Genomic DNA, 14,055 nt, shown 5'->3' with positions numbered 1-14,055 from the left:
TGGACGTGGCGCTGGACGGGGGCCGTTGTAAACGGCCCCCCGTGGCAATTCTCCGTGGTCGACTGGCCACGTTCCCACCGAGTTCCGCCGGCGTGGTTCCAACCAGGTACCAGCCGGCGGGAGCTTGGACCCGCGGCTACGGTGGCCGTCCTGGTGGGGGGGGAGGGGGGGGGGCGGGAGGATCAGACTCCGTGGGGGGCTTGCACGATGGCCAGGCCTGTGATCAGGGGCTACCAATCGGCGGGCGCACGCGATCTGCAGGGGGCCTACCTACTTCCCCGTGGGCCCACTGTGTGTCTCCGCCATGTTGCATGGTGCCGGCGTGGAAACGGCCACCACGCGCATACGACAGTGTGGAAATGGGCACCACGCGCCTGCGCGGACCCACGCCGGCAGTGCACGGCCACGTATCGCCGCTGGAGCAGCGCGCAGCACTCCGGTACTGTGCTGGCCCCCTGTGGCCCACTGAACCGCTGGGCCAAGAGGCCTATTGACGCCGGCGTGAAACACTCCGGTGTTTACACCGGCGTCAACACTTGGCCAGGATTTTGGAGAATCCCGGCACTTTTTCAAATTAAGGGTCTAATCCACCTACCCTGCACATCTTTGGGTTGTGGGGGTGAGACCATGCAGAATTGGGGAGAATGTGCAAACTGTACATGGACTGTGATCCGGGATCGAACCTGGGTCTTGGGCGCCGTGAGGCAACAGTGCTACCCACTGCGCCACCATGCTGCCTTGCGCTGACTGTTTTTAGGATCTTTGTTTTTGTTTCAGAATTCCAGCATATGCAGTATTTTGCATTTCTATTGGTGTTTTGGTTGAGTTGAGGTATGGTCTCAGAAGGCACCCCCCCAGCTTTCTAAGTTCCCATTCCCAATGTCTGGGTTTAGTTAAGCGAGTATGAACAAACATGACGATTACTACATCAACAATCTGCATACTCGTCCTTCTTTCCTATGAATCGTTGATTGCTCACAGCCAGAACGGCATTGAGGTAATTTGCATCACACTTATCAAAGAGTTGACTCAGCAGAAACCTCAGATAGAACATGGGCTCTTCCTCATATCTGCTGATGGCTCAAAGTGTGTCAGCACCATCTGTACCCTCAGTGAAGCAAATTGAAGATCTAACCGTATGATACAGATCCGAGCGGCGGGGGAAGAGAGTGGTCGCGGGTGGAGGAGCTCCTGGAGGGGAACAAAGTTGCGTCCCACTCCTCGCCGAGAGCTTGCAGCCAAGCGCGCAAATTCACCCGTTTGCCACCCCCCCCCCCCCCCCCCCCCCCCCCTCCCCCGCAACAAGAGAGTGAGGACTTAGAAAAACCCGGACTCCGAAACTCATTAGAACGGGAAAACTGGGCAATCGGGAGTGGAGCGATTTGCCGGCAGCCCCCCCCACCCCCCCCCCCCCCCCCCCCCCCCCACACCCCCGGCAGGAGAGTGCAGGGTAAGACCAGCGGCAGCCCAGACCAAGGCAGGGGCCAAAGCAGGGGCCGAGCCAACAGCAGGGACCGAGCCAGCGACAAGGACCGACCCCACCCCCCCTCCGGCGCGACCACCACGAGGCAGGAACGAAGAGTGACTCCCGGCCAGAAGCCTCTCTCTCTCGATCCTGGGTGAGTGAGGGAAAAGAAAAAATAACTTTTATTTTTCACCCATTTTCTTTAAAAAAAATCAAATTCTCTTGAAAATAATTTTATTTAAAAAAGTGGTAAAGGAGAGAAGGGTGAGGGAAAGAAAAAGGGGGGGGGGAAGGGGAAAAGAAAGAGGAAAAAAAAGGGAGGGGGGAAAAAAAGGGAGGGAAAGAAATGCCAGAAGGGAGCCAAAGCAGAGAGAGAAGGGACACCAAAAGCAGACGGGGCAATGTGCGAGCCCGTTCAGATGAGCAAATCAGTGCACAAAGCGGCGGAACGGAAGGTTCGCCGCAACAAAAAAAACTGGGCAGACAGGAGCATTTTCCCCCTGGGCCAGAGGGGAACCGGAACTGGAAGGCAGCCTTTGCCGAGGTGCTGAGGGAACATCAGCAGAAAAACAAGGCAGAGGCTAGGGCAGACATGGAGGCTGCAGTGCAGGCAGCAATGGCCAATGATGCACTATCAATTATGACGAGACGAGTGTAGAGAGTAATCACAGAGATGTGTGGCCTCCTACAGCAGCTGGCAAAATGGTTATTGTTCGGAGAGCACACACGTTTATACTCCGCCTACTGGGCGGAGCCAGCAGGCAGGGATCTACCCCCGTACCTGTAGTACAGGGGCCTTACCGTAATACCAATATATACAATATAATACAACAGTGGTGACTACCACAGCCAAGGCCCTGGCGGAGGTGCAGCATGCCCTGGCAGAGCAGAGGAGAAACTGGAAGCCCAAGAGGAGAAACTGGAAGCCCAAGAGGCTACCATTAAGGACCTGGAAAAAGCCGTGACTGACATGAGCGACCGGATCACGGCCCTGGAGAGGGAGGTGGCGAGACTGGGCACAACACAGGGGAGCCTGAAGTGCAGAGTGGACGATCAGGAAAACCGCTCGAGAAGGCAAAATGTCAGGATAGTGGGCCTGCCGGAGGGGAGCGAGGGTAGAAACCCCACGGCATACGTGGCCGAGATGCTGGGAACTTAATGGGGAGGAAAACTTTACCCAACCCACCAGAAATGGACAGAGCACACCGGTCGCTGCGCCCGAAGCCCAAGGCTGGGGACCACCCGAGAGCAGTTATAGCTAAACTGCACCGGTACCAAGGCAGGGAAACAATCCTGCGCTGGGCCAGGTAAAACAGGACCTGCAAATGGGAAGGACACGCCATTAGAATTTACGAGGACATTGGGGCAGACCTAGCCAGGAGACGGGCCGAATTCAATACTCTTCACTAGAACGAAGTGTGTGATGTGTTGGCTAGTGTAGGCTTGAGAGATTAACAGACACTTCCAACACTGATGAAGGTTCAACTCAATTTTATTAACTACTTCTAACTAACTAACACACGATGACTGTGGGTCTAAATAATGCTAACTTAAACTAGAGACCTAAGCCTTGTCCGAACCAGTTGATTCTCTCAGCACATGGTGTGAGTCTGTGCTGGGCTGGATGAGTTCTTGTTACACTGAGAAGCAGCACCCAGAATGAGCGGGAACCGTGGTGCCCTCTGCCTTTATAGTGTGTGTATTCTAACTGGTGATTGGCTGCGGTGTTTGTACATGTTGATTGGTCCCTGTGTGTGTCCATCAGTGTGTGTCTGCACCATGATGTATTGGAGTATATTATGACAGTGCATTTTGGTATGCTGTACCCAGCGAAACTCTGGGCCACATAGCAAGAAAGAGAATACTTCTTCACAGCCCCCGCCAAAGCAAACAAGTTTGTCGAGGAACACGGGCTGGAAAACCAACAGGTAGGGTAGAAATAAGGGGCCCCTGGCAAGTGGCAACAACACTCCGACGGGAGGGGGAGGCAACGCCAGGTCCCCCCCGACCCCACCCCCGCCACGACGAGAGCAACCTGAACAAAAAACAACCACTGCCCGAGGGGCCGCTTCAGGTGGGAGACCAGGCCCCAGCATGAGGGAACGAGAGTAGCGGAGAAGGGAGAGCAAGCTGGAGGAGTGCAGGGTAGGATGGGGGAAGAGCGGGCAGAAAACCACAGAGGCCGGGCAGGGGGGAAGCGAGACAGTAAATCCCGAGGTGGGGGGGGGGGCGCACCGCATGAGCAGGAAAGCTAGCGCCGGGGGCACGCAACAAAGCAGGGCCGCAGCGCGCCCCCAACATGGGGGAAGGTGCGGGGGGTGGGGGGGATCACTCAACAGAGGCGGGAGAGCAAACGTGGATAGGAACAGGGGAAAGAGGGACAAAGGAGGTGTCTAGGGGAGAGGGGGGAAGGTAGAGACCGGGGGGGGGGGGGGGGGGAGACACAGGGAGGGAGAGACCCGGGGGCGGGGGGGGGGGGGGGGGCGGACAGGGAAGGTGGGACAAACAACGCTGGAAAAGGAATAGCAATAGGGCTACAAAGTGCCACAACCAAGGACTCGAAACAAGGAATCGCTGCAAGCACCCACCCAGTACGGTCTCTGGGTGAAGGGAGTCCCCAGAGTGCAGGTAGGCTTCCATGATCGGGTGCCCCCTGGACAAAGGGAAACCCCGGAGCTCAGGGACCCGACTAATCATGGGGGTGGGGGGGGGGTGACTTCAACTGTGTACAGGATCCAACGACAGACAGATCAAACCCCAAAACGGGGAAGCCTCAAGCATGGCAAGGGAACTCAGTCACTTTATGGAGTGGTGGACCCTTGGACGTTTGCCCACTCTGGGGAGAAGGAATTCTCCTTCTTCTCCCCAGTACACAACGTATACAGCAGAATTGACTTCTTTGCAGTGGGGAAAACGGTGCTTCCGGGGACAGACAAAGTGGAATACTCCGCAATTGTGATATCAGAGCATGCTCCACATTACGTGAGGCTGGAGACGGGCAGGGCCCAACGCTCCACTTGGAGGTTGGACATTGTCCTGCTAGCTGACAAGGCCTTCAATGAAAAGATATCGTGGGCCATAGCAGAGTACATGGAGAACAACCAGAACAGGGAGGTCTCACCCTCCACGTTCTGGGAAGCGCTAAAGGCCGTATTAAGAGGCAAAATCATTGTTTTCAAAGCGCAAAGAGATAGGGAGGAAAGGGTGGCGAGGCAACAGCTGGTCGACTCCATACTGAGGTAGACCATAAATACTCTGAGGCCCCAACCGTAGAGCTCCTGGCGGAGAGGAAAGAGCTACAAAGGAACTTTGATCTGCTCTCCACCAGAAAAGCAGTGCACCAACTCCGCCAGACACGTGGGACCCGATACGAAAACGGAGACAAAGCCAGCCACCTGTTGGCACACCAGCTGAGAAAGCAGGCAGCCACTAGAGAAATTGCACAAAGCAGGGATACCAGAGGCACGTTAGAAACAGAACCAGAAAAGATTAACAAAACCTTCAAGGCCTTCTACCAAGGGCTGTACACCTCAGAGCCCCCAATGGGGTGTCCGGGATGAAACGGTTCCTTTATGAACTGGACATTCCAGTCGTGGGGGAGGGCAGAAAACTGGGCCTGGAAGCATCACTAGCACTGGGAGAGATCATGGACAGCATTAGCTCCATGCAGGCAGGGAAGGCGCCGGGACCGGACGGATTCCCGGCTGACTTCTACAAAAGATTTGCGACAGCACTGGCCCCGCATCTGCGGGAGATATTCACAGACTCGAAAGCTAGGGGCACACTGCCACCCCGCTAGCCCAGGACTCAATCTCGCTGATACCTAAGAAAGACAATGACCCAACGGAATGTGGGTCATGCAGACCCATCTCACTGCTGAACGCAGACGCCAAAATACTGGCCAAAATCCCTAGCCACAAGGCTAGAAGACTGTGTACCAGGGGTGATCGCAGAGCACCAGACAGGCTTTGTCAAAGGTAACCAGCTTACCTCGAACATCAGGCGCCTGCTGAACGTGATAATGGCCCATCTGGGGAGAGAACACCAGAGGTGATCGTCTTCCTAGACGCAGAAAAGGCCTTTGACTGAGTCGAATGGAAATACCTCATAGAGGTACTGGAGCGGCTCGGGCTATGGAACAGGATTCACCTCCTGGGTAAAGCTCCTATAAAATGCTCCCATGGTGAGAGTACGGACCAACAACACCAACTCCCGATACTTCCAGCTGCACAGGGGCACCAGACAAGGATGCCCACTGTCCCTGCTGCTGTTCGCTCTAGCGATCAAACCACTAGCAATCGCGCTGATGAACCATCAATTGGACGCGAGACGAGTTGCGGTACAAAAGTTAGGCTTTAATAAGCTAGATGTCAGCCCTGCGGTCAACTACAGTAAATGGACGACCGCCGGGCATTCTGGGTATTTATACCTCGCTCTGGAGGCGGGGTTAACTCAGCCTCTCGACCAATCGGGGAGCCGTCACATGACTGGTCTCAACCAATCGGAGGAGAGGCACATGATCGACCAGGGACAATGGTAAGCCGGTGTTCTGCACCAATGGCAGACAGCTATGTAAATCATACTACCACATTCACCCCTTGCAGAGAAAGAAGCCAGGGGGTTGGGGGGGGGGGGGGGGGGGAGGAGAACTGGTGGTATGAGTAGAAGCCAGAGAAGAGAGAAAAAAAAAGGTTTGACTTCCCACTGGCCCAGACATTTAACAATAGTACATATTGTCCATACAAGGTCCATGGTGTTGTTGAAAATTAAATAGACTCGATCAGCCTTTTCGTTGCCCGTGACGTCCTGGCAGACCACCGCAGTGGAGTTGGTGATGTTGGTTCAGCCGATGGTGGTGGTTCCGCTGATGTCCTGGAGTCCGGGAGCGATGGTCCTTGAACAGTCTCCGTCACCCGGGCTGGTGGTGGAGACGCCATGGATGGGGAAGGGGTGGCCTGGGTGGGGCGCTGGGGGAAAAAAAGGCCTCATCACCAGGTTCTGAAGGGTGTGACTCTCTTTATTCTGTGAAAAAGCCATTTATTTTAAATAACTTTTCGGCTGGCGGTCAGCAGCACCACCCATGGCTGTCCGACCTCTCGGAATCTCCCCAAATGGAGAAAATCTAATTCGCCATCTGACGGTCAGACGACGGCTTCCACAGAACCTGGGAGCCATTCACCCAATTGTTCCGGGACCTATTTGTGGCCAACGAACAAACAGAAGAATAGCCAGGTAGCCAAGAATTAGGGGAAAGTAGCCAAAGCATGAGAGGGAGAGCTCAACCGTGAGAGAGGGGGGGGGGGGGGGGGGGGCAGGGAACAAGAGAGGAGAACCATGTAGGTGGGGGGGGGAGGCAGGGAAATGAAAATCGGAAGGAGGGCACGGTATACAATAACAAACTTGGCATCTCCAGGAACAAAGAACAAGGAGAATACAGGCGAAAGATGGGAGGAACGGCTGAAGCGGAGGTGAGCATGAGACAGCAGCGAGATCTGTCCGGGAGAACCAAGTGACAACAACACCAAATCCATTTGAGTTTTGCCCACTGTAATTGTTTCTCCGGCACCCGAATGTATATTTACTTCCCCAGTCTCCACCCCCCACTCCCCCCCCCCCCCCCCCCCGGCAAACAGTCGTCTACTTATGTGTTGTAAATAATTTTGCCAGTTGTACAGAGTTGCTGCTGTTGAGCTGGTGCACAATACCCTACCAGTTATTCTATTTTATTTTTTATTTTATTTTTTATTATCACTGTTTTCTTTTGGTATGTTTGGGTGTGCCCTTCTCTTCTATATATGTATATATATATGCATATATATATTTCTTATTCTGTGTACATAACGGTAAATATACTTTGTTCAAAAACCCAATAAAGACATTTATTTAAAAAAATGGATACAGCTCCGAATTGTATCGCAAAAAGTCAGGAGATCCAGATACCTCTCCTCCCACCAAACAAAAAGATTCAGTGCAGGATACTCAAGATGAAGCCACTGAAGCCAATCATGGTCGTAAGTGTGGTGAGGCATTCTAGTAATAAATCATTAAAGAAAGATTGCCGGGAGGCAATGGATTGGTTCAGGGGAGTGATGCTCGATCAATGACTCCAGAAGTGAGATTGGACGACAATTGAAGGCTTTATTGTACTAGATGTTTCCCCCAACAGCGCAGGTACAGAATGCAGCTGCTGGGGAGACATGGGCTCTTATACTCCGCCTTACTGGGCGGGACCAGCAGGCAGGCTCCACCAATGATATAGCAGTCTCAGGTACCTCCCACACTAATGGTCTTACAGCATTATCCAGGGTACTGTAATACCCTTAATACCAACTACCACAAGGAGGCAGGCACTTTGTGGCCTTGAATGCCAGCACAGGCCAAGCACCTTCTGACACAAAGGAAGAGGAAGTATCACCGCCTCCCCCACAAAAAATACGATAAGGCCGCTCGAGACAGTGGTCGAGGTGTCTCTACTCATGCCTGAAACTGTTTTTATAAATCCCCCAATGGGTCTTTCATACTTGCCAAAAGGCCCCATTACCTCATACAGGTAGGTACAATGAAAGTTGGGATCAGCTCTATTGAACAATCGAAACATGCCCATAGCAACAGCCACACGTTAGGCCTCATCACCAGGTTCTGAAGGGCGTGACTCTCTTTATTCTGTGAAAAAGCCATTTATTTTAAATAACTTTTATAAACTGGATAGAAAACGTTAGCACAATGAAAGGCCTGACAGTTTCCAGTTTTTAGATTGTCGAAATAGGGCATCACGTGGATCACAGTATGATACCACATTGATTGAGGACCCCTGTGGTTGCCCATTATTTTATTTCATTTCCCCTCAGCTGTGAGTGTGAAGAACGATAGTGACATCCTGATTGATCAACACAATTGAAAACATTGTTCGTTCACAGTATTTAGCCTGTTCTCAGCTGGGCCTGAATTTCCGACGTGTCCACCTATTTTTAGAAAGAATTGTACATTTTTTTTTGCTTGTTTTCTTTTCCTTCCCTTGACAAAGGCAAATATAATTCGGCAGCATTTTCGATAAACAAACTCTTGACAAAGCGCACAAACTGATGAAGGGCTTCGCTGAGCTTATTAATTTTATATTTTCAGTTTGCTATCAGTGCAGAATTCTACCTAACACTGTGCCTTTCCCATTGACAGGATAGGCTGAGGGGCTTGGTCCCTCGTCACTACTCTCAACACACTATAGAATTCCTTGGGGATTCATTAAAGTAACCTCTGTGTGGATTTTCCTTCCGTTTTTCTCCTTGCAAAATAGTCTGACTTTTTGGTGGAAATAACAATAGAGTATGCATGGAATCAGCTGCGTGTTGTACCTTACTCCAATCTCCTGAACGTGGTGCCTATAGTTCAGCTCCATGGGAGAAATCACCCATCGGCCCGTAAAGGTAGAGAGGGATACCAAGAGGTTTAAGGAGGCAATTCCAGAGATGAATCTCCAGGCATCCAATGGTGGAGCGAAGAAAGTTAGGGATGCACGAGAAGCCTGAATTGGGGGAGTGCAGAGATTTGGGGCTGGTGGAGGTTGCAGATATTGGCAGGGAGAAGCCAACTGAGAGATGAGAAATCAAGGAGGAGGATTTTAAAATTGAGGTGTTGCTTAACCGGGAGCCAGTGTAAGGCAGGAAACATGGGGGGGTGATGGGTGATTGGGATTTAGTGCATCTTAGGACACCGGCACTGGGGTCTTAGGTGAGCTCAAGCTTAAGCAAGGTGGCAAGTCCTGGGAGAACATTTGAATCATCACTTCTACAGGTATCAAATTTGTGAGTGCAGATTTCAGCAATGTAGGATCTGAGACAGGGACAGAGATGGGCGGAATGAAAGGTGACACTGGATCTAAAGACAGCTCCACAACTTAATATTTCAAAAACCAGCGGCGCACTGCCAAGAAACCCACGGCTGGGAAACCGGAGAATCCAGCTCACTCTAACCTTTACGTGAAGATGCAAGTTAAAATTGCAATGCGAAAATTGGATTTGTAACATGTTCTGAAGCTCCAAGCACAATATCAAACAAAATATAATTGTTTTTATTCTGGTTTTTTGAAGATCAAATATGCAAGTCCAACTGCACCATTTCACGACTGAATGAAGATCCTCACCAGCGACCTATTTTCAGTCTGATTTCTCAACCGTAACCTGATGGAGCCCCTGACTTCATAGTGATCAAAAAGAAAAGAAAGAATTTATATCGAGACTGTCAGGGTCTGAAGAACTCCCAAAGCACCGTACGGCTGATTGAATACTTTGAAAATGGAGGCACTGTTTGAATGGAAAAATGGCAGCACATTTGTCCATTGTAAGCTTCCAGAAACAGCAATAATGACGAAACTGTTTTTTGGAGTTGTGTGGGTTGAGAGATAAACACACCAGGACACTGGGGAAGAGCTGCACTCTTCTTTTAGAATAGTGTAGACACGATCTTTCCCGTCAACCTGAGAAGGCAGCTGAACTGTACTGCATCAGCCTAGCCCTGTCGGCCATATGAGGGTTGACCGTTGCTCGGGGCATTTCCAGGGGGGCGCCTGGACAATGCTGCCAGACAACTCAGTCACGCAAAAGCTCATTGCCGCCCTTCCCCTCGAGCATTTACCCATGCGCACTTTCCTGGTGATATTGGATAGCAATCATGAGCTGTTGAGTTGGATGATCAGCCATGATCGTGATGAATGGTGGAGCAGGCTCTGTCTTGTTATGCTCTTGACGTATCATAAGCTGCTTCCTTGATGTGCACTCTGACAAAGGAAGGTTCAGACTTGGAGATAGCTTTAACACATTTATTAAACTGTTAACGATTCTCCCACTTGGATTCGACTCTCCTGTTAATCCTGCTACAGCTACTCAGATGATCTAACCAGTCTGCTACAACCACGTAGTGGGTGTGATGTGTTTCAATCAACCCTGTGTACTCACTAAGTGTCTCCACTGGAAAGAGCCTGAGCATGTGTGTTGTGTCCTTATATATGGGTTGGTGTAATGCCCCCCCTGTGGTAGTGTCACCTCTGTGTGTGTCGTGAATGCCCATTGGTCGTGTCCTATCTTACTGGCCTAGTGGTTGAATGTCTGTGTGTCATGTCTCTGGTGCTCCCTCTAGTATCTAGCTAGTCTATGTGTATTTACATTAACCCCTTGTGTATTTACAGTGATGCATATCACCACAGGCCCGAAGGGCCAAAAGGCCTCCTCCTGCTCCTATCTTCTATGTATCTATGAAATCTCACGAATTGACCGGGGCTTTGCGTCCGTGAAATGGCGATGTGGGTGCAAATCCAGCAAGAGGCCAAAAACGAGAATCTTGCCTGCGCGGTCTGGTGATGTGATGGTCCCTTCCTGCCCCCCCCCTACCTGACCGTTGACATGATGGTGTTCCTTCCCAGGAAGGTCGGGAATTTCACATTTCCATTCCATTAGCAGCATCCCCGCTGTGTCGTCCTCCCACATTGGGAATTCTCCCCTTGCTGATGTAAATGTCCCGTCAACAAGGTTTACAACAGGCGTGGGGCAAGCTGAACCAGGCGAAAAGACCACATTAGAGACGCACAGGTAAGTACAGACCTTAGGAGGGAGAGGGACATGCCTGGCAGTGCCCTGGCACTGCCTTCTGGCACTGCCCCGCCGGCAATGTCATAACTCAGCAGAGAAGGGACGGGGAAAACAAACTCGGACCACCAACATGTATAGCTCAGTCCCTTTCTGTGCTGAAGGGAGGGAAGAGATTGAGTCACATCGTATGACTGCACTGAATGTTTTTTCTCTGCAGAGGAGGGGGCAGTTGATAGTTTTGCAAATGCTTCTTTTTCAAAACAAGTTTACGTCAAAGAAAATGTCAAAATGAAATCTGATCTAGCTGCCCCGTTCCCCGGACCTACCCCCCACCCCCCTCCAAGGCACCGTGATTGTGTTTAAGCTCATGTTTGCTGAGAGCTGCAGAGCTATAGTTGTGTCAGTAATCAATTCCCGAAACTGAGAGAATGCCATGTTTTTTCGGAATGCGCTTTCATATTTGTAAAGGGCTAGTTAAAAGGTTACAGAAGTAATTCAGAGCTCTTAAATGTCACACTTTCATTTACCTTACAGCGCTGCCCTCACCTGTTCAAAGACATTTTTGATATATCAGGTTTTTTGAGGGGATGGGGATGAGCTTGCACCATTTATTTCCTGACAATTTTCTCCCCTCTTCCTGACTTGTAATCCGCTAATATAAAGCGGAAAATGATGAAGGTTGGAAATCTGGAATTACGGTAGGAAATGCAGGTTGGGCAATTTTTTTTTTTTAAATTTAGAGTACCCAATTATTTTTTCCAATTAAGGGGCAATTTAGCGTGTCCAATCCACCTACTCTGCACATTTTTGGGTTGTGGGGGCGAAACCCACGCAGACACGGGGAGAATGTGCAAACTCTACACGGACAGTGACCCAGAGCCGGGATCGAACCTGGGACCTCAGCGCCGTGAGGCGATTGTGCTAACCACTAGGCCACCGTGCTGCCCTCGGTTGGGCAATTTTGACTGAGTTACTTTACAGTTTTGATGGAAGGTCATTGCCCTGAAACACCGGAGTTGATACCTTCCCAGAGCAGATGGAAAGGAGTTAAAACTAAACAATATCGGGGAGAGTGTCACCAGATTGCAAATTAGGCATGGGCCACCAGTTTTGCAACAGTCTGTTTGTCGTGCAGCGCGTTGCAAATGGCGTATAAAATGGCTTCTTCCTCAATCCTTTGTTTACCCAAGGTGACCTCAGAGGTCACATGACCTTAGCAAGTCACAAAGGTCAGTGGTTCACAAAGACATTTCTTCAAGCATCCCCCTTTCATAAAAAGATAAACACATTGTATGCAGTATCATTTGAAGTTGCAAGTTACCACATGCCTAGTCTATAAAAGAAATGTCAACACACATGAAGTAAAAGCTAACCTTTCTAATCTGTTCTGGGATGTCGTGCGTCATGATCTTGCTTAGCTTGACGTTCATGACAGGCATTGCACTGGCTCATGTTTTCCTCAATTTTACTGCACATGTTTGACCACGAGAGCACTTCTCTTGCCTTCCTCAGACTAGACTCGATTCCTTGGTCACTTCCATGCATGTATCCCAGCATCTCTTCACCCGTCTCTTTAGGGATCGTGATTCTTGTTCTTGTTCCTTTGTACAAGATGCCATTTTGGGCAATCATTTACTATTTGTCTGCCTAATACTCACTTTTAGTAACAAGTGCAACCTTAATGGTGTCAAGCCATCCTCTTATCACTACGTCCCAGAGAACGTAGAGAGCTGCATCACACTGTGTAGTTTGCTTGACCTGAGCAAGATTCTTGACTGTCAGATCTAATGTCTGTTGGGTTGAACCTGGAAGAACCTCGTTGAACCTGGAAGATTCCACATACACTTTGTACTAATATCATCAACTTCCTTCAAAGGGAGTGTATGTCAGCCAAGTACATCTGCTCGTCTTTCTTGTCCTTCCCTTCCAAATGATCTCCCTGCAAATTAAGTAACTCCTTTGCATGCACTTCAGAGAAGTTGGAAGCAATTTGAGAAAGGTGCTTTGAAGTGGGCTTGTGGTCAGGCACTCCCATCACTTTGTCTCTTCCAAATGGGTACTGATTAAAATGCTCACATGCGAAGACAATCGCCAGGCACTGCTCTTCAATCTGAGAGGAGACAGTGGCAGAGTGGATTGTCGTAAGAACGCATCTGGTTCACTAATATCCCTCAGTGTGGAAAATCTGCCATCCTTACCTGGTTTTTCCCTACACCCCTTGACTGGACGTAAAGGCCGCTGAGCTCTTCCTAGAAGATCCTCAGTTGGTCTCACTCTCGTCTACTTCAGGATGATCTTCACCAGGAAGACATCTGTGACCTGTGTAAACATCTTTGTAGTTTTTTTTAGGGTTTGATCAGCAGTCAATGTCTGCGAAACATTGCAAGTCTCTTTTGGTACATGGAGGGGTATTAATCTAATTTTTGACTTGTCTGAGCTGAGATGAGAGGCATTTGTTTAGTGGCTACCATCTGGAACTATAGATCTTCTTTCTCTCCATTGTACTTGGCTGTCAGTTTGGTCTGTCCTCTAGAGGTGAGAATTGTTGCATCTTTATAACCCCAACTTTACCATCGATGGCTGTACTTTCTGGTCATCATCTTGAGCCGCTTCACACAGGTTTGCAAGGGTCATGATGTTGCAAAGAGGACCGGTGTATACCTGACAATTCACATGCTCTCCTTCTGCAGTCATCATTCCGATAGTCGCAAACCATTTTTTGCCTTGAGATTTGACAGTGCCGACCTTTGCGAGCGTAGAGAGTGATTCATCGGATTCATCATGTCATGTCTTTTCAGCAATCATCGTTATGGGATTACTTTTACTCTTTATAATGAAACACCAAGACAATCCTATCTCTGATATGATCATCCTTTAGTTGGCCAAACTCACAAGGTTCAGATAGACATCTCAGTACAGTGACATGCCGATCAATATTCCAACTCCTCCTCCTGAGCTCTGGTGTTGAACAGGCAGCATCATAGATCATTTTAGAAGATGATTTAAGACCTC

At 50.0% G+C, this 14,055-nt stretch overlaps 1 protein-coding gene across 1 annotated transcript in view; it reads right to left on the bottom strand.

The window, feature by feature from the left end:
• Positions 1-13,737, bottom strand: part of LOC119951036 — a 37,870-nt gene extending 24,133 nt beyond the window's left edge. The window contains exons 1-4 of the mRNA XM_038774070.1: positions 13,615-13,737; positions 12,942-13,153; positions 12,702-12,868; positions 10,846-11,006 (exon numbers count right to left, since the gene is read on the bottom strand). Coding sequence (XP_038629998.1) covers positions 10,846-11,006; positions 12,702-12,868; positions 12,942-13,153; positions 13,615-13,737 — 663 coding nt within the window. The remainder of the gene's footprint in view (positions 1-10,845; positions 11,007-12,701; positions 12,869-12,941; positions 13,154-13,614) is intronic.
• Positions 13,738-14,055: the final 318 nt, after the last annotated feature.

Source organism: Scyliorhinus canicula, chromosome 16 (assembly GCF_902713615.1).
Source record: "Scyliorhinus canicula chromosome 16, sScyCan1.1, whole genome shotgun sequence".
Taxonomy (NCBI): domain Eukaryota; kingdom Metazoa; phylum Chordata; class Chondrichthyes; order Carcharhiniformes; family Scyliorhinidae; genus Scyliorhinus; species Scyliorhinus canicula.
The sequence above is the reverse complement of the archived record's forward strand: the minus strand, read 5'-3'. Positions and strand labels throughout refer to the sequence as shown.